Source organism: Neomonachus schauinslandi, chromosome 11, assembly GCF_002201575.2.
Source record: "Neomonachus schauinslandi chromosome 11, ASM220157v2, whole genome shotgun sequence".
NCBI lineage: Eukaryota > Metazoa > Chordata > Mammalia > Carnivora > Phocidae > Neomonachus > Neomonachus schauinslandi.
This window is the reverse complement of record NC_058413.1, coordinates 109,728,514-109,754,839: the sequence shown is the minus strand read 5'-3', so window position 1 is coordinate 109,754,839 and position 26,326 is coordinate 109,728,514. Positions and strand designations below refer to the sequence as shown.

The window sequence follows — 26,326 nt, the reverse complement described above, 5'->3', positions numbered from 1 at the left end:
TTAAGGCCTTTGTCACAAATCTGAATCTTTATTGTTCTGAAATAAATGTTAGAAACATAACTCAAAACAAAAGCTTCAATATTCAGTCTCAGAAGAGGTGTGGCTCAATGCCCATCACATGTAACAAGAAAACTTCCTTTAAAAAAAAGGAAAAAAAAGTACTATGAGAAGTCTTTCGTATGAATGAAAATGCACCCTTTGGATTTTTTCCTTGTTTCCTTAGCCTGTGTACACGTGGGCGCCAAAAGGTTTGCATTTTCTTCACATTAGTTCTTGCTATGATGTTTGACGGATTTTTTGCCACTCAACAAATTCATCGAGAAGAACAGGCCCTGGAATAAAGAAGAAGTTTTTGTTAGGATTCAGTGAACTCATCCGTGCAACGACAGAACACACTGCCCACAAGCTCTGCATCAGCGCTGAGGACGGACCCTCCGCTGCCCCAGGGGTTTGCTCCCCGTCCCACTGCTGGACTCACCGGTGCTTGCTTCCCTGTCTTTTCTCTTCAGACAGAAGGGACTTCCCACAATGGGTATTTGCTGCAACTTCCCTCGCAAAGTGAACTCTCCAATAACTAAGTCAAGATTAACCTCTCCCTTTTCTAAATGTTCACAACATTCTGTTACTTAATTATTAAGGAATATGCAAAGTGTTTAATGTAGTATTTCCAGGTTCCCTCACCAAGAAATGTGTAAGCTTGTTGAAGGGGTGGCCGGTAACAGGACCCAGTAGGAGTCTAAACATGCAGCAGGTGTCTACTCAATAGCCAACCTAAGAACTATTCTACAAAGACATCTATATAAAGCAGGGGGTACAAACTCATTTCCTGACAGAAGCCAGGTAGGCAGTTTAAATGAACTCACTGTTCTCTCTCTTTCTCTTTTTAAATAGAGGAAAACTCATTGCCAGAAAAAAATATGCTTGCTCTATTTTTCTTAAAACACACAACGTTCTGGTGGTCTCTCTTTTTCTCTCAATTTCACAGACATACCTCCCTACTCGAAGATAAGCAGCAGGTAAGCCCGGTAATAAACGACAGCTGAAAACCAAGCAAGCTGTTGGCATAAACTGTGGGCCAGCAAAGTGGGAAGCGAGTCCAACATGAGCTACTGCTCGGCCTCAGTCACTAATTCCAGGTACAGTTTTGTCAGATTTTCTGATTTTTCAAACAAATCTGGAAGCTTTATTTTTATGCAAAAACTCTTAATTTAAAGGTTGACTCAAAACACACACGAATATATACATCTGCAGGCCACATATAGTCCTTAGGTTGCCAGCTTACTGCTGCTGGTATTGTTTCTAAAAGTATTATTAAATGATTTACCATTCTGTAGGGAGATATATACATATATATATATATATGGAGAAACAAAGTTAGCCCTTCTTTAAATAAGTCCACATTTCAATTCATGTTTATAGGAATGTGTCTTACCACCCTTCCCAACACTAACACAACACATGCAACCAAACTGGAGGTGGAAATGGAAAACTTGTACCGTTTTAGAGAATGTGGCTTACCTAACTTATCATTACTTCACAGATCTGTTTTAAGACATTCTGCCCTTTCCACTGAAGAATATTGACTGATAGCTTGAATGACTAAAAAATTATATTTCTTTTTTTTAAGAGATTTTATTTGAGAGAGAGAGAGCACAAGACAGAGCAAGAGCGAGTGGAGGGGGAGGGGCAGAGGGAGACGGAGAGAATTTCAAGCAGACTCCATGCTGAACATGGAGCCCAACATGGGGCTCGATCCCACAACCCCAAGATCATGACCTGAGCCGAAATCAAGAGTTGGACACTTTAACTGACTGAGCCGCCCAGGCGCCCCTGCAGCAAGATTTTATAATATACTGCTCAATCTAAGCTCTTGGTCTACATTCTACACCTGCTTTCCCCACACTTTCCACATTATTAAATAATAAGTTATTGCTAAGAAGTCTAAATCCTTTACGGCAATGCTATACAAATGTATATTCTCATCTAAGAGTTGTTAGGAATTTTATTTTCATAGGAAAACATACTTACAAGCACCATCTTCATCATAGTTACTAAGATCAGCATGGACAGTCCTGCTGAATTCTAATACGTTGTACCACTGATCTTTGTTCATAACACGATACTTTGATTGCTGTAGAAAATGATATAAATATTTTGAATACAGAATAAGCATTATGTATTAGGACCTGACTTCGATAAACCCAGTTGTAACATTTTTTGTAATTTCGTCTTAAAACACTTACTGCTCTTTAAATTATTTGTGCTTCTAGGAGAAATCTCAGGGACATTTACATGTTAACATTATCCAAGTTACGTTTTCCTGTATCTTTCCTTCATTCTAGAGAAATCACAGGAGCATGGAAGGTACTAAGAGTAAAGGGTAAAAGTCGATGTCCACCTATGTAGATGCTTGTGGAACCACCATTGAACTCAAGACCGACAGCCTACCCTGGACACACCGCGTCCCCTCCTGTGGCCCCCAGAACAGCCCTTCTTCACTGAACTTTACTGTTCAGCCACATTTTGAAGTTGGCATCCTTGTAGGCAGTAGAAGTACTGGCCTGGGTTCAAACCCCACTTCTCCACTGACTTGGGTGACCCTGGGAGCATTATTTAACAACAGAGCCCATTCCTTCATTTGCTGAAGGGGGATAAAACATAATTCAAAACAGTGTTATAAAGATTTAAAGAAACACTGCAGGTCGAACACCCTCTACGTAACAAGCACTGAAAATATTTAGTTCTCTCAGCTCCCTTTAGAGGTGAATATTTTTACACTCAGTTCTATTTATTTTTGCCCAAAACTACTAACAGGAGGAAGATTGATAACATCCATCAAAAACATCTACTTTACTAGCCTTCGTTACGCCCATTTTATTAAGCTTAAAGATTTAAGTGTACATGAAACCCACTTATTTAAGTCCTTTCCATAATATTGCTTCTTTCTTTTTTTTGTTTTAAAGATTTTATTTATTTGTCAGAGAGAGAGAGGGAACACAAGCAGGGGGAACAGCAGAGGTAGAGGGAGAAGCAGGCTCCCCGCTGCACAAGGAGCCCGATGCAGGGCTCGATCCCAGAACCCAGGGATCATGACCTGAGCCGAAGGCAGACGCTTAACCATCTGAGCCACCCAGGCGCCCCATATCATTGCTTCTTATCAGAAGCTTTAAACAAAATTACTCCAAGGAATTTGCTATGATAATCAGCTTTACGAGAAATCATTTTCAAAGCAAAAAGTATATATACTCCAGAAATGGTGAGCGGCATACTAAAAAAAACTAAAATTGAAAAGGCACAAAACCAGATAGAAAACCAGAGAAAGCAATGGAAAGAAGAACAGTATCTCAGAACCACTGCTGGTGGTGGGTGCTACGTTAAACCTTCTAAAAGAATACTTTCTCCATGAATTCAGCATACATTCTTTACTCATCAGTACATTGAAGTACAGGATTATAGCCATTCTCATATCCGTGGGCATAAAATATTTTAATTCTAATTATTTAGATTGAACCTAAGTGAAAAGTAAAGTTTTATTATTACTACAACTGGTTCCCTTATGTAGATTTCAGCCTAAGATCTTGTATTAAAGAAACCTGATTGGGTCGCCTGGGTGGCTCAGTTGGTTAAGCGTCTGCCTTCGGCTCAGGTCATGATCTCAGGGTCCTGGGATCGAGTCCCACATCGGGCTCCTTGCTCAGGGGGGAGTCTGTTTCTCCCTCTCCCTCTGCCGCTCCCCCTGCTTGTGCTCTTTCTCTGACAAATAAATAAATAAAATCTTAAAAAAAGAAAAGAAAAGAAAAGAAAAGAAACCTGATTTAGAAGCTTGATACTTATATACGAGCATCAACTCTCTTCTGCCAAAAGTCCAGGAAACTAATTCTGCACGAAGAACGTCTTTGCTAAAACGTATTTCTTGAAGGTTACTTTTTTTATGGGAGGGATGCAGGGCTGGAATCCAAGTATCTCATGTACAGAATGTATTAATGAACATGAACCTGTGTCTAAAAATGACAACATATATGTACACACTTTAACAGAAACTTTTTACTACTTAAGCAGATTTTTTTAAAAGCACAGTATTTAAAAATCTATTTGTCTTTCCTCAACTAAAGGTTTATTTTCAATCAGAGTAAGCTTTAAAATCAAAATTTAAATTTAATATTCATCAGATTAGTATTTTCAAAAAATGTAAGAACATACACACCTCCAGGTACTGGTAAAATACTGAAAACAATGGCCATGTCCTTCCAAGCAGAAGAGCTAGCATAGACTTAGCGGTATCAATATCAAGGCTTCTCTGATCTTTATCCTAAAACATAAGGAAAAATTCTCCTGAGTGTGGTTTCAAGATTAAAAAAAAAAAAAAAGTTAAAATTACAAAACATGGAAATTCTACCTACCCTTGCAAAATCAAAGGCATATCTGTAGATATTCTTAAACGAAGAAATATCATTCAACTGTGAGCGCAAAAAGTCAAATTTGTTCTGTAACTTTTCTGTGCAGTCACACCTTAAATTAAAAAAGCCAAATACATTATATAATCCAGAAAATTAAATAAAAGCATCTTTAAGGGGTTAGAAGAAATGCATTAAGAGAAAAGTGAGTGCATTTATGAAATTAACGTAGGTTTAAAATTCTGATTCACAAATGTAGAGTTACTAACAAACTTGTTGCCTTGTATGTACCAGTGGAATAAAAAAAGGAAAAGGAAAAAAAGAGAAAACCTGGCTATCAGTGAAAGTTCAGTTCAATGACTTTCCTTTTAAAAAATACAACTCAATCAAAAACTCCAGTAAAATCACAAATATCTCTTAAGAAGAGGAGGTATATTAAAATGTGCTTTCACCACATGTGAGGTTAAAAAGACGGCAGAACAAAGGAAATGAATCAGGCCTCTGTCATCTATTTCATTGGAAAGTTCTCAGGCACCAGCTTGGTGAAAAGAGATGACCATGAGTGGTTTTAAAAGCCTGGGATATAACACAGAGAAAATTAACACATTATACTAGTGCTTCAGTCATGCATTCAGATTCCTACATTTTTAGTGACAAAAATCAAGGTAAATAGTGGCAGTACCTGACCTCAAATAAGGTACACATGCAGAAGAGTGCAAACAAGGCATCCATGTTATTTCTAAAGATCAGACATGAAACCTAAAACGGCCAACAGAGTGCTCCAAGATCTCCACCGGCATCCTGACTCCCCGGGCTGAAATCTGCTGCACTGCTGAGCATGAGTAACGCAAATGGTGCCTTTCGCAAACGGCGCGCACAACGCCTCTCCCCTCCTGCGCGCTCTAGCTGCATCTCACCGACGCTTCCCCAGTGCCACAGCTCTGCCCCAGCACATGGTACCGCCTCTACTCTCCTCGAAAGGCGCTCCCTCCAACAGTTTCACAAAATACCACTCACCAACGCCTAACTCACGTTTTGCCACTGCTGACAGATGACCGACTCCCTTCCATTAAATTAGCGTGCCGTCTCCTGTGACCCAGTCTCCCACTCAAAACTGAGTTTTAGTGCTCATCATGTAGCAGACATCTAGCATTCTCAGATTTAACAAAGACCTTCACTATTCTAATTCAACAATGTGACATGTGACTCATAATTTTATTAAGGTGTAAATATTTTGGATACGTTTCTAACATTGATTAAACCTTGCATTCCTGGAATAAGCCAAACTGGGTAATGTTACCTGTTTCATACATTGCTAGATTTTTTGGCTATGTTCATAAAAGAGACAGGCTTGTCAATTTCATTCTTTCACACTCTTTACTAATTTTGATAACGAGCTCATAGCATAAGCCTCAGAGAAACTAAATGACAATTATTACCCTTTTTCCTGTTTTCTGAAAAAGAAAAAGAAAAGAATTAGCATTTGTCCAAAATCAGCTGAAAAATCACCTGGGTCTTTTCACCAAGGGAAGGAATTTTTAACTCACCATTTTTAATGGTTATAGGATCATTCAGATTTTCTACTTCTTTTTGAATCAACTGATCATTGGCAGTTTTTTGATAATTTATTTCACATCTTACTTAAAGATGATTAAATTTATAACATGTTCTAATTTCCATTACTGTTTATTTTTGTTTTGTTTTTCTTAATCATCTGCCAGAGTTTCCTAATTTTCTCAATTGTTGCTTTGCTTTCTCTTTTACTAATGTCTGAACATCTTTTTATCTCTTCTTTAGGTTGATCCTTTCTCTAACTTCTGAAATTAGATTAGTTCATTTGGATTGAAGGTTTCTTTCTCTTTTAATGTAACAATTAAGGCTACAGATTTTCCTCTAGGTACAATTTTAGCTTCAGCCACAGTTCTGATGGATATTACTGCTTGGATTACCCACTTGTAAATGGTGCCTCAACAAGATGGTTTGAGAAGACTGGAAGGGTAAGCTTACTAGGTTTAAGAGAGACTGAGAGGAGGGGCTTTGGAGAAAACAAGTAAAGGTGACCCTCGAACAACACGGGTCTGAACTGTGCGGGTCCACTTACATTTTCTTTTCTCTAGTTTACTTTATTGCAAGACTATAATATATAATACCTTTAATGTAAAAAGTATGTGCTATTTGACTGCTCGTGTTATGGGTGAGGCTTCCAATCAACAGTAGGCTATTAGTAAATTAAGTTTCGGGGAAGTCAGAAGTTACACACGAATGTCTGACTACAGGAGCTCCCACGCCTGCCAACAGTGATGAGGACCTTCCCTCCGACTCCTGCAGAGGTGGTGTGTTGGAGGCAGCTAGCTAAAACGGAATGTTTACATAAGATCCAGAGTTTTAGAACATTATATTCGAAATTTCCAGGTTTCAATAAAAATTCCCCCTTTGTTCAAGGGTCAATTGTATAGACAAATGCTGCCAAAGAATATGGTTCTAAAAGGGAGCAGAGAAAAGCGACACTTAACTAGTGTGGGATGGAGGGGGACAGAAGGTTCGCTTTTCTTTTTTTTATTAGACAAATAACTTCTGCTTTCAGTTAAGATGAAGTAAATGTATTTTTTCCCTTTGTCTCCTCCTAATTCAACTGAAAGCTCTGGACATTAGCTACAAAACAAACATAAGACTGGAAGAATCTGAAAGACTCTGAGGAACAACACAGTGGTGAGTTTCCCGGGTTTTCTTTTGCCTTATCTATCCTAGACCTGGATATGAAGGAGTCAGCCAACCAGAATGCCAATGGGGTAGAAAAAAAAAACAAAAAACAACAAAAACCTGCTCTCCCTCCCGCAAAAATCAAGCGGCCAAGCAAGAAGAAAACTTTTAGAAAAAACACTCCTCTATTCAACCACCACAGAAAAAGCTGGCTCCACGCCCACCTACATCAGCAAAGATTGGAAGGAGGACTTTAACAGTCCACCCTCACCAGGACGTGGGAAGGCCCTCCCTTTGACCTCCCGCACTATCAGTGGAAACCACAGAAAAGCATGGGCTTCCACTCCAGCAGGTAGTAAGGAGCAGTGCCCTGGGGCAGTGTCTGCGGAGACCTCATGGGCTGTGGGACTCTCAGCCTGCCAACAGCAATGAAGGATTCCCTCCTCCTGCTGAGGTGGTGGTAAAGAAGGGTAGCTAAAATAGGAGGTTTAAATAAAATCCAGAGTTTCGTAACATAATCCTCAGTATTTTCAGGTTCCAATAAAAAAAGCACTTGTCATACCAACAACCAAGATGTCAAGCAGAATGTAAAAAGAGCCAATATATGCAAATACTGAAATGACAAGAAATGTTTAAAATGTTTAAAATGATTTGCAGATTTTAAAGCAGCTATTATGAAACTGCTTCAATAAGCAATTATGGACAAAGTATAACAAATGAAAAGATAGAAAGTCTCAGCAAATAAACAGAAAGTCTAAGAAAAGAAATGTAACATAAAAAAGAACCAAATGGAAATTTCTGAACTATAGAATACAGGGCAGACTTAAACCTTAATGTACCAATAATTATATCATATGTTAAGTTGTATAAATGTACCAATTAGAAGACAGAGATTCAAAGAATGGATCAAAAAGACCCACAAAACCAAAATGACCCAACAATATGCTATCTAGAAGAAACAGATTTCAAATATAATATAGGCAGATTGAAAGTAAAAGAATGAAAAGTGACACATCATGGAAACATTAACCAAAAGAAAGCGGGGGTAGCTTTATTAATAACAGCTAATGTAGATTTCAGAGCAAAGAAAATGATCAGAACAGAGAGGAACATTATGATAAAAAGGTTGATCCAGGGGCGCCTGGGTGGCTCAGTGGTTTAAGCGTCTGCCTTTGGCTAAGGTCACGATCCCAGGGTCCTGGGATTGAGCCCCACCAGCTTCTCCCTCTTCCCCCCCCCCCCCCCCCCCCCCCCCCGCTTGTGCTCTGTCAAAAAAATAAGTAAAATCTTAACCAAAAAAAAAAAAAAAGTCAATCCATCAAGGAGATGAAACAATTCTAAACGTGTGTGCACCGAGCAAAAGAACTGCAAAATATATGAAGCATAAACTTACAGAAAAGGAGAAAGAAACAAATACACAATTATTGTTAGAAATTTCAACACCCCTCTGCCAGCAACAGATAGAACTAGACACAACATCAGCAAACATAAAGAATTCAACACCATCAACTAACAAGATCTAATGGACACTAATTGAACATGCCAATGAATGACAATAAAATATGTGTTCTTTTCAAGTGTCCACACAACATAAACCATGAGAGACCACAGCCTGAGCCATTAAGAAAACCCTGACAAATATATAAGAACTGAAATCACACAGGCTATGTTCTCTGACTACAACGAAACCAAACTAGAAATAGCAGGAAGATAACAGCAAAATCTCCTTAGAAACTAAACAGACTCCTAAATTATCCGTGGGTGAGAGCAAGTCTCAACGGAAACCAAAAAATATGCTGACCTGAATGAATATAAGAACACAAGTCAAATTTCCTGAGACACAAAGCAGTACTGAGGGAGAAATTCATACAACTAAATGTAAATATTAGAAAAGAGGAAAAAAATTCTCAATTCATAATCTAAGCTCCTATCTTCAGAATCTAGAAAAAGAAGAGCAAAATAAACCTAAAGCAAGCAGGAGAAAGTAAATTAAGAGCAGAAATCAGTAAGATTAAAAACAGAAAAACAAGAGAAAGAGAAATGAAACAAAGAGCGGATTCTTTGGAAAAAAGTCAATAAAACAGACAACTCTCCAGCAAGAATGACAAAGAAAAAGAGAGAATACAAAAATCCCCACTGTCAGGAATGAAACAAAAGATGCCATTATAGACCTGTAGGTATCAAAAGGATATAAATTTGACCACTTAAGACGAAATGGACCAGTTCTTTGAAAAACAAAACACAACACACTAACAACACAAAATAATCTGATAAAATGATCTGAAATAAATAGTAATTTGAGTGGCCCTTTATTAAAAAAAAAAAATTCAAAATTTCAAAACTTCTAAAAAAGATATCTGTAGGTTCCAACAGTTTCACTGGAAAATGCTACCAATCTCTGAAAACCAATTCTATGCTATATCTTCCAAAAAATAAAATACAAGGAAAAACTCTCTAATTCCTTTTATAAAGCCAGATTTATCTTGACATCAAAACCAATTAAGGCAGTATAAAAAAAAAAGAAACACACAAGAAAAAATTTTAACCATGTATGATGATGGATGTTAACTAGACTTACTGTGGTGATCATTTTCCAAAACACACAAATATTGAATACGTTATGTTATACACCCGAAATGAACAATGTTATGTCAATTATACCCCAAGAAATAAGAAAAAGAAAATAAACAGACCAATATCTCTCATGAATTCTTAACAAAATATTAACGAAAAGAATTCAGCAGTAAATAAAAATAATTATACACCACAACCAAGTGGGATTCATTCCAGGTATGCAAACTGACCAGTATTCAAAAACCAATCACTGTAATCACAACATTAACAGTCTAAAAAAAGAAAAGCTACATGATTAGGTGATTTAATGCAGAAAAAGCATTTAAAATATTTCATGTGCATTCATGTAAAAACTCACAGGAAGACATGAGGAGGAGAACTCCCTCAGCTTGATCAAGAGCAACAACCTATAGCTAACATACTTTATACAGGAAGAGCCTGAATGCAGTCCCTGAGATGGTGAGCCAGGAAGGGATGTCCACTCTCACCATGCTTACTCAGCACAGTGGCAGAAGTTCCAGCCAATGCAATATGTCAAGGAAAGGAAATAAAAGACATACAAGACTGGAAAAGAAATAAAACTGTCCCCATTTCTCTATTTTATGTTATAATCATATGACATGACTATTAGACAACACTCCTTAGACAAACATACACAAAACCTTAAAGTAAGTGAGTTCAGCAAGGTCACAGGATGCAAGACAACCACACAAAAATCAAATGTATTAGTAATGAATATATGAATGCTGGAATTAAAAATACAATGCTATTTACAGTGGCTCCAAATAACAACTGAAACATTTACATGTAATTCTAACAAAACGTACAGAATTTGTATGCTGAAATCTATACACAAATGATGAAAGAAATCAAACACCAAAAAGAGACATATCTATCTTGCATATATTCAAAGACCCAAAATGTACAGATTTTGGTACAGATGTCAACTCTCCCCATATTCATTATGCAGTTTAACCAAAATCACAGTAAGATTTTTTGTAGGTAAAAGGAAGGTCATTCTAAAATTTTGGGAAAAACTAAGAAATTGGAAAAGCTCAAACAATCTTGAAAAACAATCAGTCATCTCAGGTTGCTGGGATGGAGCCCCTCCTTGAGCTCTGCACTCAGTGGGAAGTCTGACTGAGATTCTCTCTGTCCCTCTCCCTCCGACCCTCCCTCTGCTTGTGCTCTCTCTCTAAACAAATACATAAAATCTTTAAAAAAAAAAAAAAAAAGGAAACAAAATCAGTCAGTGATGTGATTCCAGACTTAGTACACAGCAGCTGTCGTCTAGACTGTGTGGTGCTACCAGAAGGTTAAGACACAGATCAGCAGAACAGAGAACCCAGAGACAGACCCACATACAAGTATGTCCAACTGATACGGGACAAAGGTGCGAAAGCAATTTAAGAAAGACCTTTTTCAACAAATGGACATGTGGAGTAAGTGGACTTCTGTGGGCAAATAACAAACAAAACCTGCCTCACACCTTTTAAAGAGATGAACTCAAAATGCATCACTAAGTTAAAAGTAAAATATAAAAGATTTAGGGGAAGAATTCTTGGACTTGACACCAAAAGCACAGTTCATAAAAGGAAAAACTGATCAACTGAACTTCATTAAAATTAAAAACTTTTGCTCTGCCAAACGCCTTGGAGAGGACGAAAACATAAACTACAAAGTGGGAGAAAATACCTGCAGACCACATATTCAGTGAAGGACTTCTATCTAAAACATACAGAAAACTCACAGTGAAAAAAATTTATCCATTCACGTCCCTTAGACTCTTTCCTATTTTCCTCAGATATTATAGGTCACCGATTCCTACTTAATCTACATCTACCTCCTTTGTAATTCATCCACTGAGTTTTAAATCTTGAGTATTTTTCACTTTCACAGATTTAATTATGCATCTGAAATCTGATCATCTGATACCGTTCTTCTTTCTTTAAATATATTTAATGTATTTATTTTATGCTGAAATTACGACAATTCAAAATACTAGCCTTAAAGAGTCTAATTCTGAAGTTTAAGATCTGTTTCCCAATATGCTTAGTCATTTTTGATTGATAATTAATGAAAACCGAACCTTTCTCTGCAGAAATTGATGCTTCTGCTTAAAACGTATTCCTATACAGAAGAATTGCTTCCACTATATGCATGAGAATACTATTCACACCTGGGACATTTGTAAAATAGATTTCTGGCTTGTTATACAAATAATGAATTCCAGTTTTCATATGCATGATGAAGAATTTTTGATAAGAATTCTCTCAGGGACATGCCCTTCACTGTACGTAGAAGCAAGCCCAGGCAATCACACCTCCATCTACCGGGTAGGTGTGGTATCAATGACTTAATGTGAGAGTTTTGATCTGATTCTCACCCTACTCAGGTCTTGCAATTTTGTCTCTTATTTGCTATGTGCACCACAGGTTAATGGCCAGACCCTAGGTGACTAGGAATAGGTAGGTAACCTTAAGGTAAATGCCAGCTCCACAGATCCCTATGGTACCACCAGCTCTTGTCATTTCTGGTCTCTAATTATCTTCCCTAATTTACAGTCAAGTCCAAGCATGCTTTTTAAATAGATGCTTTCATGTTTTATCCAGCATTTAAGTGTTTTACATGATAAATGGTTTCTTTGCACATTTAGTCTGCCATATGGCCAGAAAAAGAAATCAAAATTTGGGTAAGTTAACTGTCCAATTTGTCTGGGACCTAGTTCCTATATATGAACAAGTGTATAATATATTTCATGGAGAAACAAGAGAAGTTTATTTTTACTATTTATTAAAAATGCATTACCATTTCATTAAGTGGCTTTTATCAGCACAAAAATTCTTCATTATGTGAAAAATAAAGCTTAAATAGCGTCAAAAATTTAGTTAACTTCTACCGGCGGGATATACAAAAAAACAAATTATCAGACTATATGCTCCTATAATGCTGTTTGAAAATTTGGATGTCTTCAGCATCCCCAGAGTGATCAGCTGATAATGGTCAGGGGTACTACATTTTAAGGAGCCACTTACGTGTACTACCTTCCTTGTGTATCTATCTTAAGTAGAGGCCTCATCTTCTAAATCTTTGTAGCTTTCTGAAGAAGTGCTTTTCACATATTTCTTAGTAACGTGAGTCACATTTTCACACAAAATCTCATTCAGAATCTTAATACACTTGAGACTCAGGAAGGCAAATACGACAGAGGATGCTTCCCTACATTCAGAAGTTCTTCCTCTGACCACCACCAGCGTTTGAAATCGTTCTTCAGGGCCTGGCATATAGAAGCATTCCAAAATTATTTGTTAAGCAAAAGTATGAATACCAAAAAAGGGCCACAAAGTATGTCTTTATTTAATTATAAAAAGTTTCAAAATCCCTATCTGGGGAAAGGTTAGCGGGAAACTGTAGTTCCAACAAAATTATAAAGTGTGTAAGTGGTGACTTACAAGTTACCAAGGAGATAAGAATCCAAGAAATCACAATCTTTTCCGAATATTTTACATCCCACAGGTACACAGAGCAACAATATTATTTAGGCTGTGGTCTGAATAAGCTTATAACAGAAACTGAAGAACCAAGTTTCTAGTCAAACAGAGAGAGACCAGGTGAAATTCCAACTTCTCCATCTGCAGCCGTGTGGCTTCAGGCACGTCACTGATTCTCTCCTCATTTTAACATGCAGGAGCAGGAACAGATAACCGTGAAGCTAACGGAGAATACACGAATTACGTGATTACAACAGTTCTTAGCTTGAGATGCTCCTTCTGAGGCAAATGGCTTTAAAATCACCTGCACCCTGCTGTCTCTGTCCAAACTACTTCATACCATTCCTAATGGTCTACCTCAATCTCGAGCACAGAAAGAATCTAACAGAACAACGAGCAATCAATGAAAGAAACAAGAGAACAAACTCCCACATTTAGTACCCATATCATAAAGACCGTGAAGGGACCTAGCAAACCCGGTGAGCATACCCAAGCAGTCACTAACACTTCACAATTCTTTTAGTTAACCTAGCCCAAAACAGACTCAGAGGTTAGTAATATCCATACCTCATAACTTGGAAGTTTAGAAAGAACATGTCCCTTGAAGTAAAAAGAAATGCATTACTTCACTAGTACATCATGGAAAGCTAGAGAGAGTTTCTAAATAACAACTAAATAAAACCCCACAGATTTTAGGGACACTGGCACCATAGGATACCATTCCTCAAGGCCACTGTGGTTAGAATGAGTAGAAACGGGTTTAAATTTCAACATTAGGACTTGGACATTCATCTCCTGAGGATTGCTAAATATCTGATTAGCAAGGGAGGCTTTTAAATTTCTGCTTCTTTAAAGACCTCTAAAATGAGAAGAAATTACCATTTGTGTATTAGATCTACGTGAGATTCTCTTCCTTAATTAGAGAAGTCCCAATAAGTATGCTGTGACGCGCTGATATACAACAGAGGAATTTTACTCACCAAGTTCTGTATCTGGGAATTTCTCTGAGTAAGATCTACTGACCAAAACTAAACAGCACATCCCTGGGGGTACTTGGAAATGTGGAAAGAGGCATTTGAAATTGTCACGGAGAGCGGAGTGGAAGAATGTGAATGGCCATTAGTCGTCGGGCCCCAGGCGCTAAATGAGTGACAGTCAAGCGCTACACACACCATGGCCACCTCAAGGGAAAGTCAGATAACCGCCCCCATTCCTCTCTCACCTAAATCCAGTCAGGCCGGACCGTGGCCATGACTCCTGCCGGGCCGGGGCTCACGACAGACACCAGAGCGTGTCCAACTGGGCGTGGAGCAACTGCCATTCCTCCTGCCTCGCCTTCTCCGATCCTAAGCAAGGGCAGGCTCTCCAGAGCTCGATGCTGACGCTCTTCTCCACCAACAGGGTATTTCACCCTTGCTCCACCACCACCGCCAGCTGGCCATGTGAGAAAAGCTCTCCACTCCAGCCCGTGAGCACCCCTGGAGCCCTGCATGCGGGATGCGAGAAGAGGCAGAGGAAGATCCGTACGGAACGAGCTGTGCGCAACGGGGCAGGTGTGTCGTCATGGGGACGAGGCCCGCGGTGTTCCCAAGGTGCTCACGAGACTGTGACCAGCAGCATTAAAGCAAGTGCTCTACTGTGAACTGTGTGCTACCTGACGGTCTCCCACTGCCGGCGACAGGGTTTAAGCTCTGTCCACGTCAGTCTAGGCCCTCCGGCACGCAGCTCTTACCCCACTATCTGCAATTCTCTCAATTTTCTTTATGTACCTTTGGATTAGAACCAACCAGACTACTTTCTTCACACACACATTTTCCTGTCCCAAGGCTCTGCTCACAATTTCTCTTCAGAAACAACATTTCCTGTATCCTTAACCATCAGAATCCTAATCATACTTCAAGGCCCAGTTCAAATGATCCACGTCTACAGACCATCCGGTCTACTCAGCCTCAGTTAATCTCATTAGCAGCTGCGCTTCCTGTCGCATTGCACCTGGCTGTCGGGTGACAGCACGTTCGGCAGAGGGCAGAGCCAGCCGTCTGCTTCGCTGTGGTCACAGGCAAGTGGCACAGCACCTGCGGAGCACAGGTGTTCTCACCTACGTGTCTACAGATCAAATCCCATCTGACGAGCAATCTGGCAGTTCCTGAACAACGATGGGAACTAGAGAGCAAAATCCCTAGGATGGATGTGGTGTCAACTGCATCCTCTGAAACCGACAAAATGGCCATTCCAGGCTAATTATACACAAGCTCACACCATAAATTCTTCCACAAAAAACAGAAAGGCAATTCAGATACAAAAAGTAAACAGCTTTAAAGTAAATGAACGTACAGAAGCATTCTATACAATGACAGATTTTAATTAATCACGGTGGTTAAAGTCTACTGCCCTTGAGCAAAGTCTATGTTTTAACTACCAGGCTGTTTCTACTCCTTAACAGAGCCCTACTAAAGTTTTCTAAGAGTTAAAGTTAATTAATTTGAAACCACTGATAACTACATTAAGACAATTTAGGGACCATTAACTATGCACAGGTTAAATCAAATCCTAGAAATATGAAAAATCTATGAATGGAATCCAGTCTGTGAAGTTTTACATTTTATGACTATATGTATTAAATAAAACCAAGTATACCAGGCAACTATAAAATAAAAAATTAAGACTTCTATAACTTCTTTTGTCTCTCCTGCTTTAAATTTTAAACTACTGTAGTCTTTGCAAGTTTTTTACAAGAAAATTCAGGGACTAATAAGACTTAGCTAACTGATAAGAAATACTTTGTACTTCACGTAACAATTTAGATCGTGGGGGAAAAAACAACTGTTTTCCCAGTCAAGAGAGCTTGCCTAATCTGAGCAGTGGCACAGCTCTATGGCAGAGAGTAAAGCAGAGGGGCAGGGGATCATAAATGAGGGAAACAGATACCTCGGGGTCAATCGTAAGTGTTCAATAGCTGCTTTTATGTTGTGTAGCTTGTGAACTTCCTATAGAAAAGATGTGCTAATAAAAAATAGGTTCAAGGGTTAAGTCAGTTTCTAGTCTTGTACCCAAATTCATATGCTAATTATTCTAATTATCAGAAATGTTTTGTGTTTACACGTTTCTGTTATACAAAGGCTATTTCTATTACGTCAAATTATGCAAAAACAAATAATGAGAAACTTTTTGATTTAAAAATACATGAACACTTGTTAGCTGGGATATTAAAAAAAACAATATACAAAAAATTCAGCAGGAGCAGTACAAAAAGCAGTTATAAGTGCCAAATAAAATGTCTTACAATCAGTAAGCCATGTTACAACTGATATAAATTTCAATAAAACAGACAAAAACTATGAAAACTAGTTTATATTCTTTGCATACTTGTCTGTATATTTTATCTTTCTTTAGAAAGCTAATTGAAGATTGGATGTTTCCAAAGAATTTCAGAATCAACATCATTTTAATTTGGTATGTTATGACACCCAGATGAATGATGTAATTCAAGCCTGGTTGTAAATACTATGATTCCAAACATTAATAATAGTCCTTTATTTTATGAAGAATGCTAACATATATACAGAAAGATAATGCAATAGGAAGTACAGCATGCTAGACTGGTAATCTGGAAATTTAAATTCTAGGTCCTAGCCGGGCCACTAAATAGGTGCATAAACCTTGGCAAACGTTTTGTTCACCTTTCCGAGTCTGACTCCTTATCTCACCTATAAATAATTGAAATTACAGGGTTGATTTTATGTTCTATTCTAGAAATTGTAATTTGGCTCATATAAGCAAAGGTTTTTACCTAAATATGTAAGAAATATCTACATGTTAATACTGGTTAAAAAGGAGAATTACAAAGCATTACATGTTGAAAATTCAAGTATAAAAGTTCAAGTTCTGTTTGAACAGATACACTTAAAAAAGTAACTGTGGTATTCTGAAATTTAAGGACACACAAACAAGTAGTAAAGAATAGTAAATGTGTTAAAAAAAAAAAAGCATAACCCACAACAGGAAACCACATGGCTAATTAATCCCCAGTTTTTGGCTCAAAAGTATTATAAATTAATGTTTCCTCTATTTTAGAATGTTGGTAATTAGTAACATCCTGCATGAACATTAGGAACATGACATAATTTAAAAATAACACATAATTACTGATTCTGAAACTAAGCACACTTTACTCTGGAAGGTCAAAATCACATGATTTTTATACAGAAGCAATTCTGAAACCTCATGAAAGAGTTCCAAGGCAGCATCAGAGAGTGTGTAACGGGAATGTGGCTAGGGGCTGCACGGGAGCCTCACAACCTTTCTACTTTTCTTCTTTGTCAGATTAATTTGGCAAAAAAGAAATAATAAAAGTGCCATGTAACTCTATCTTCAAATATTTTCTCAAAATCAAGCATAAAATTGCAGAGGAGAAGAGGCCCCAGAGTTTAGGACTGCCCCGAGAACAGACTCCTTACAAGCAAAACTCTATATTCAGAGAAGGAAATCCCTTATTGCTCAAACAATCTGTGGGTAAATAACTTTGATCACAGACCTCTAATTCAACCACTAAGAGTCAATGATTTTAATAAAACTGTGATGAGGTTCTCAGAGAATATGAAAAATGGGGTAACTGTTCATTTTGCAAAGACCACAATATAAATTTTGTCAATCCCTAACTGATTGTTACAGATCAAACCAATTTGATTACTTTAAGGTGAAACCTTACTCCTAAAAATGATGAAGCACAAAATATCAATTAAGATCTTCAAATAGGCCATCAAATTTGTTTTTTAAAAAAATATCTTACTGTAATGAAGTCATCCCCTTTAACCATTCTTCCTTGGTAAAAAATCCCATGCTTTCAGCCTCCAATTTCCACGCTAAAACTAACATAATAATCTGGAAAGAACAGAACATAAAGGATAGGGGAAAAGTCAGCACAGAGATAATCATGTCTATATTTATCATGGAGAGCATTTTTATACAACTATTTCCATCCTTCAACTATTAAAGAGTACAACCTCTGGAATTATTAACTCCAAAGAAATTTAGATGGGCCAATTTCTTAAAAGTAAAAAGTTCTAACCAGTTTCTGAAGGTAGAATCTCTCTCACTCTATTACAAATGACATTTGTATCAAGAAAGAGAACATGTGCCCAACTTAAATTGATTAAAAATACTAATGACAATCTATAGTATTAAATATGAAGAAACAAAACCCTGATATAAGATTAAAGTGTCCCGAATTTTAGAAATTTATAAATATGCTATACCCCACTTGTATTCCATTCTACTTAGAAATAAAACATACATTTTCAGGTTCAACACCAATGTCTTCACAAAATTTTTCCATTCCTTCTGGCCCTACAACTTCATCAGGACCTTCAAAGACAAAAATAATTTATATATTTTATTGTTATAATTTAATATCAACATAAAACATAAGCCAATGTACTAAAGGCATCTATGAATATACCGTAACATTTTTTGTAAATAACGAAATTTGAATTTTGACAGATCTTTGATAAAGTATAAATATTTGCTATACGATTTAAAATGTAAAATTTCTGAAATATTCTTTAAACACATTACAAAATGAAATTAAGGGGAAAAATGAAGTAGCATTAATATCAGTCATTTGTTTGTATAGTAACTTGAACCTATGCATTAAAAAAAAAATTTACTGAGAGCCTTCTCTGAAGAAAATTTTTCGCAATGCGTAAATATAAAGAACCATAAGAAATTTTACTAGAATGTGTAGGACCAGCCCGCAACTCAAGACGGTAATCAGAGAATACCTGCTTTCTTACTAAAACATAAGGTCACTTATTACCCTTTTGAAATACAACCAAATAAAATTTAATACTTTAAAAATATACACGATTTTGAAAATAGTAACTTAGGAAAATTACTTTCCTTATCATCTTGAATCTAAAATAGACAGCAAAGCATCAATTATGCCACCTTAATACAGAAACAAAAGTTTAATCCCTCAATTAGCTTATATTTATCATTTGTCCAAAAATTAATGATACTTAGCTAGTTTCTTATTTTTCTCCCTTAGTAGCACTAAATAATCAATACACCAATTCTCCTATTTCTTTATTTCATCAGTTTCTGAAAAGATAGTGATTACATCATTGCTAGGTCTCTTTTGTAACTCGCTAACAAATCTGTGACAACATGGATGGACCCAGAGAGCATTATGCTAAGTGAAACAAGTCGGAGAGGGACAGATAACATATGATGTAACTTATATGTGGAATTTACAAACAAACAAGCAAAAAAACCCAGACTCATAAATTCAGAGAACAGGTTGGTGGTTGCCAGAGGCAGGGATGGGGGGTGGGAAAAACGGGTGAAGGTGGTCAAAAGGTACAAACTTCTACTTCTAAAATAAATAAATCCTGGGATGTAATGTACAGCATGACGACTACAGTTAATAATACTATATTAAGGGCGCCTGGGTGGCTCAGTTGGTTAAGCGACTGCCTTCGGCTCAGGTCATGATCCTGGAGTCCCGGGATCGAGTCCCGCATCGGGCTCCCTGCTCGGCGGGGAGTCTGCTTCTCCCTCTGACCCTCCTCCCTCTCATGCTCTCTGTCTCTCATTCTCTGTCTCAAATAAATAAAAGCTTTAAAAAATAATAATAATAATAAAAAAAAAACAGAATTTAAAAAAAAAAAAAATAATAATACTATATTAAAAGTTGCTGAGAGTAGATCTTAAAAGTTCTCATCACCAAGAAAAAAATTTGCAACTATGTATGGTGATAGATGTTAACTAGACTTATGGTGATCATTTTGCAATGTATACATATGTTGAATTATGATGCTGTACACCTAAAACTAATGTCATATCTCAATTAAAAAAGATTGAGTTATCTAAAATAATTATGAAATATGACAGAAATATGTTATCACATTTGATTTTTGAAAACATAGTCTTGAAATATTAAGGTGGCCAAAAAAACCCTGTTTTCTTTTTTAAGGACTTATAAAACTCCTGCAGCTTTATTAATCACAGACCAGACCATGGCTACTCATTGGTGATGGCGCTGTACATCATCATCAGTTCCCAAGTACAACACGAAGCCAACGGCCAACGGTTTCTTCTTCACAGAAGAGTAGAGCCATCCAGTATGTGGGCCAATATATTCTTGCTGCTTCAGATGAGATCTAGGCTACTAAGACGATGTAAAAATATGGTCTGAAACCAAAAGCCTTATTTAATTTTCTGGTTTAAATAAGTACTGCAGTTATTTATGCAGTGAGGTGTTAAAAGGTGAGAGGGGTGGTAATTAAAGGACACCTTCACTTCCTAATATATATTTGGAGGATTTTTTATGAGAATGTGGTAATTACGTAATTTTAAAAGCATACATACACAATAAAGCTGTTAAAAATATAACTGAATATGTATCCTTATATATGGTTTGGTTGAAAGTAAAAATTAGATAAAAAATTTAATGGAAGGACACAAAGTTTTTCTTTAAGCCATGACAAAAATGTATCATAAATTTTTCCTATGAAAAAGAAAACTGACTTGCCTTCAAAGCTGCCATCATTAGTAATCAGAAGAGAGAGCTGAAGAGTCGTGTCAAGAAGTATCAGTTACTATCATAAAATACAGCCTTCCTAGAAACTGCGGGACTAGTTAGTGGTTAACATTTGATGAGAATCAAATTATATTGTTATATGTATATATAAGACATACACAAGACCCTTCTGTAAATGTTAAGTAACTTTCCCAAAGCAATGAAAATAATCACAAATCTAACTCTAAAACAAGGTCAATACCAAATGTTCTTTTCCTGGACTGCATAATGTTAGTTCTACTTACTGAAATACACTCTTCCAATAAATCTACTCTGCAGCTGAATTTAACTCTTCAGGCTTTCCACTCAATTTAAGAAACTATGGGAATGATTTAGTTCACTCTACCAGCTGGCAGAACTTTATTAGAAGTTAGCCATTCTGTCCTGTGTTTTGGGTTCTTTGTAAGATTTTAAAAGTGCCTTTTCACTTTCCATGCTTTTATGCAGTAATATGACCCCTGTATTACTGAGTCCTTGCTAATGTAAATATCACTCAAGATGAGAGGTCTTGTGAAACAGCAAAATCATCAGGCTTAACACACATCACCTATGATATCATATTAACAAAATTAGTGGTAAAATATTTTTAAAAGTAAAAAAAAAATCAATTTTCTTTTTTTTATAACCATAGAATGTTTCCAGTGGTGTTTGCAGAGTCTAAAACCATGCCAGCCATAGCAGATGCTCAGGAAACAAAAACTGTGCTCAATGAATGACACAGCACCTTCAACATGAGCTACACAGGCGCTATCCTGTTAATCGTGAGACAGAACTGTCAAAATCCACAACCAGGCAATCTAATGCTGTAATGCTATTACTCTGTTAATAAGACTTACATTTATTGAGTTATGACTACATTCCAGGTACTGCGCTAAGTGCTTTACATATATTATTCTCAAACAGGCCCAATGACTGTCTCCATTTTAATAAAGGATATCCCCATTTTAGACAGAACAGTGACTGATTATTTGGTAAATGACTGGTTCTTCCTCGTCAGTTAGGTCTCTGCCCAAAGTAATGTCTAGAGAGGCCTTCTCTAATCACCCTACTTGAAAGTCCATCCAAACTTTCTACTTTCTATCCTTATACCTCACCATATTTTTACTTTTACAATGCTCCACGAACTAGAACTGTCTTGCCTACTTACCTATTTACCGTCTGTCTTCCCAACCAGAAGGCAAGTCCCTTGAAGGCAGGGATCTTGTCTAACTTGTTCACTACGATATCCCTGGCACTTACCAGTGCCTGACGCACACTGAATGCTCAATAAATATTTACTGAATGACTCATTCAATAAATGACATAATGTAAATTACCCTCAAGTGCATTTACTAATTCTTTTTGTATAACGAAAATTAGTTGCCATGTACATATTTAAAAAAAGAAATTATAAGATAGTAGTAATTAAAAGCATAGGCTCTGCAATCAGAATGACCAAACTTTGAATCCTGGCTCTTGTCACTGTATGATCTTGGACAAATTACTCAATCTAAACCTCGGTTTTCTCATCTATAAAAAGGGATAACATCACCTACTTAACAGAATGACTGTTAGGAAACATTATATAATTAAGTATGATTTTTGAAATAAAGACAGCAATTATTACGCTGGCTACTACAAAAATGCTAGTATAGAAAATAAATGTTGAGCTAATTAGAATATTATACTACCCCACGAAAGTCCCAAGGAGAGGAAATACAAATAAGCATGAAAGAAAAAAAGTGGACTAAATTATGGTATCTCTTTATAAGTGAAATAAGGTGAGTGACCTTTTGATTCTATATCATGAATTCCAGTAAAACTGGCATTTCGAATAATGGGTCAACATTTAAATGGAGGTCAGCAAGAAATGAATTCCCTTCATTTAATTTGGGTTAGACATTGTCTTGGGATGCGAGTAATAGCAGTTTTTTTGGTCTAGAAAGAACCTGTTCTGTTACTAAACAATTTTTAAATTATACTTTGGGGATCCCTCAGCTGGTTCAACAGTGAAGATGCTGTCCCCCATCAATAGTCTTACTTTCCATAGTTAGCCTAAACTTATACCTCAAGTTCAGAGTATACTTTAGACCTTAACTGATCAGCACTAAATATGAGTGTGACGGCATGTACACGGTTTTATTTTAAATGCTAAGAATGAGAGTGGTAACAGGAGGAGGGAGAAGCTATAAAATCATTAATTCCATAAGACCAAAACTATCCTGAGGGAGAAAAAAATGTTTTCATACATGCTTAGGAGAAAGTAATAAATGGGAAACAAATATTCTATTTCATATGTGTGCTTAAGGGTGATGTCTCCTCCCTGGCTCTGACTTTCACCCCCAGGCTACAGCTCCACCCCAGGCCCAGAGCTTCCAGCACTTACAGGATTTAGCTTCAGTTAGCTCCTTCCAGAAGCCCTTCCCTGACACTCCCAAGGCTGGGTGACATGTTCCTCCTCTGAACTACTATCACAGGACATCTAATACAGCATTTATTACACTGTAGTAGTTTAGTCGGTTTACTTTCTGATTCATTACTGCATTTCTAGTAGAACTGAAGGGGGCTAACCAGCAATGATTAAGGGGCAAATGTGTGGTGTGATGACAGATTTGAATCTTAAATCTTTTACTATGCTTCCCCCAAAGTTTCAGAAAATGTCAGTTTAGGTTCAGAAAATTTTCAATAAAATATGGAAAAGAAAACTAAGAACTATATAAAGCATAAAATGTTTTATTATATACTTTGTGTTTTCCAGACTATTAAGTCTACTTTAGCTAATGGACATAAACCAATAAATGTATCTGTTTACAAACTGTATCAATAGTAAATGAGTTTCACCCCTCCCACTAAATATATACTGAATTACATATTTAAAGAAATATCATCCTGACATGGCACCAAATTCTTAGTCTACCTATAATCCTCAGTCTTGACCCTGATCCCAGGACACAGCACTAACACAAAGCAGGCCTGCAATAAATGATTTGTTAAATGAATGAACCAAAAAAATTGTTAAAGCATGTGACTGATATCTTCTTATATTAATTTCATTACCTGCATACTCATAAAACCAAGCCAGGCACTTCTTGCTTGAAAAATGTTCCTCTCCACTTATTAGTCTAGCAGGGGGTTGGGATCTGCAATAGCTTAGAAAACACACAAATGCCTAAGAATTTTATCAAGTCTCAACTTTCAGTGAAAAGCTAAGTTCAATATGAACTACTTCAATTCAAAGTAAACAAAGTACTTTTTTTTTTTTACAGCTGGTATTATAGGAAAAAATCGGAGTTGTTCAGTATTTGCAATTTGAAACAGTAGTGTATACGTAAAATTTTCTTGCTAACAAAACCCAAATGCTACTTTGCTCACTATCAAAATCCAAAAATATCACCTAAAATCATTTCCCCAGATTTCAAATGACCACATGGAAGTTCAACCTAATGGTCTCAAGACAAGACTAGTAGTTGGGAAAGTATTAATCTTTATAGTGATTCTTCTGCTTTGTATGGAAATTATATTTGTGTATAATATGCATGCATTTGAAAACAAAATCTTATAAAATATATTTTGATACTTAATGAGCCAATATTTTTTAAAAATCATATATTAACAGCTGTTTATCATCTGCCAAACTTAAATAGGTATTTAAAGACAGAAGATGATTTAGGACCCAAGAGTATAATTAAATCCCACAGATTAAAAACAAAAGGTAACTGTAAATATGAAAATAATTGTACAAATAATTGGGCCAAAGCTATTTAATCCCAGAGCCTATCTCTTCCACAAAATCACTAAAGGTTGGGAAGTTCATAAATGGTCTTTAGAATTTAATGAACTTCAAGGAGCTCAGAGAGTTACACCACCACAATGACCTAGAAAGGCTACAACTCTAGCTACTGAGTAATGTCATAAATAAGGGTACCATATTTAACATTTTAAGTTGATAGAGCAAAATATCACCTGAGTTTTAACAACACTGACTGCTTGGCTATTTTAATGTGCTTCATTTAAATAACTGTGATATGTTATGCACTTAAGACGTCTACAAGTTAGAGTAATAAAAGACTAACTTGCATGTTTCATAAAACTATGAGCTGGTGGAATGGCGCTGTCACATTCTAGTGTGTCACCAAGAGCTATAAGAAAACCTTATCATCTCTCACACTAATAGCCCCAAAATATCCTCAGCGAAAAAGTAAAAAATTCCGTCAGCTAGGAAGGGAAGGAAGATGCAGACCAAGTAAACCGGCTCCCTCACTTCCGAAGCAGCTCTCTGTAAGGAGAGCTGTCATTACCTGTCTAGAACGCTGACTACAGTCCTCTGCAAATGGCAGCATCTGAAGTTGTTCCATCAAGTGCCAACGGTGATACCGTCAGACACCCAACGAGATTTGGAAAAGAGCCACTTCTCACACCTAAATTGCAATGATTTCGTGCAGCACACAACGTTGCTGGGATGCCTCCTGACACGCTGCAGTGGGATCGAAGAGCTCTAATTATGGCTCTGCTCTGGCTTCTTTTTCTCCAAGAGGATACTGAGCAACCTAAGTCCCAATTTATTAATATCTATACCGAGAGCCAGCAGCATCTTGAATGCTAGAAAATAAAACCGCAAGCAGGGCCTTTCCAACTCTGCACGCAGGGACTTGGCGCAGGTGGACGCACTACCCTTCCAGAAGAGGGGCTTCCTGCTGGGATCTTCTGGCTTTGACCCCTCCAAAGACTCCATCTGGGGGCCAATTACAGCACAGGGAGCTTCGCTTCCTACCCCCGGCGGTTGTCAGGTCGACATTACCCGAGCTCCGCTCCCTTCCTCGCACGCTACAGAGGTTCTAGAAGTGACCCTTCCGCGGACCTGGACTCACTTGCAGGTGTGGACGAACGTCGGGGCGGGGACGAAGCGAGTAGGGGACCAGGGGCAAGGGGCGAGGGCGCAGCTGCCGTGCGCAGTCCCGTCTCCCCACCCCCCAGGGCACGCAGAGCCGAAGGTGAGGCGACTCCCGCAGCCCCTCCCGGGGCGCACACGCCGAGCACGAGGTGCAGTCGGGCGCAGAGCGTCGCGGGGTCCTGCGCCCAGCAGCCGGCCTTCTCGGGGGGGCTCGCCTCCCCAGCCCGCGCCCCGGAGCCCCGGAGCCCCGGCCCGCCTGCTGCTCCTCTCGCCGCCCAGCAAAGGAGGGAAGACGGAAGGGGGGGAGGTGATACCTGGAGATTTTACACTTTTTGAGGCCTCCGTCTTCCGCCACTGCCGCTGCCACCCCAGGGGATTTTCTCTTCTTCTTCACCGGCATCTTCCGCCCTCCCCGGCAGGGCGGCCAGAGGAGCCGGGGCAGGGGGTCGCTGTCCGCCGGAGACGCCTCAGTGCTGGCAGCCGGCTCCCAGACACAGCAGCAGGCGGAGGAGCAGAGCCGCCAGCCCGCGGCAGAGCGGCCCAGTCCGGCCGCCGCCCGCGCCCGGATCTCCGCCCCGTCCTCCTCTGCTCGCGGCCGGGGGCACGCCTCGCCGGTGGACACTGCGGCTCGCTCGCACCGGGCAGAGAGAACGCGGACAGCGCGGCACCTCCACCACTCGCACACTCCGCGAGCGAGAGGCTCGCTCTGACCCGGATG

General features: G+C 38.1%; 1 protein-coding gene across 4 annotated transcripts; it reads right to left on the bottom strand.

Moving 5' to 3' along the window:
- DCUN1D5 (defective in cullin neddylation 1 domain containing 5) lies at positions 1–26,326 on the bottom strand. 4 transcript variants are annotated; one of them, XM_021696313.2, is made up of 8 exons: positions 25,923–26,326; positions 23,775–23,866; positions 18,453–18,523; positions 17,949–18,040; positions 4,401–4,509; positions 4,205–4,309; positions 2,029–2,131; positions 1–332 (listed from the first exon to the last, which is right to left on the bottom strand). In XM_021696313.2, exons 1-8 carry the CDS (start codon positions 26,006–26,008, stop codon positions 277–279), a joined length of 714 nt encoding a protein of 237 aa, XP_021551988.1. In that variant the 5' UTR covers positions 26,009–26,326; the 3' UTR covers positions 1–276. The 4 variants fall into 4 exon arrangements, with proteins under 4 accessions (XP_021551988.1, XP_021551989.1, XP_021551990.1 ...); XM_021696314.2 differs by lacking the exon at positions 2,029–2,131 and having other exon boundaries at positions 25,923–26,323; XM_021696315.2 differs by lacking the exon at positions 23,775–23,866 and having other exon boundaries at positions 25,923–26,006.

Coding starts and splice junctions, on each gene's coding strand:
- DCUN1D5 (XM_021696313.2), bottom strand. CDS start 26,008: ATGCCGGTGAAGAAGAAGAGAAAATCCCCTGGGGTGGCAGCGGCAGTG. Junction 23,867..25,922: donor AAAAAGTGTAAAATCTCCAG/GTATCACCTCCC, acceptor GTGTTTTCTAAG/CTATTGCAGATCCCAACCCC. Junction 18,524..23,774: donor TTGGTTTTATGAGTATGCAG/GTAATGAAATTA, acceptor TTGTCTTTGAAG/GTCCTGATGAAGTTGTAGGG.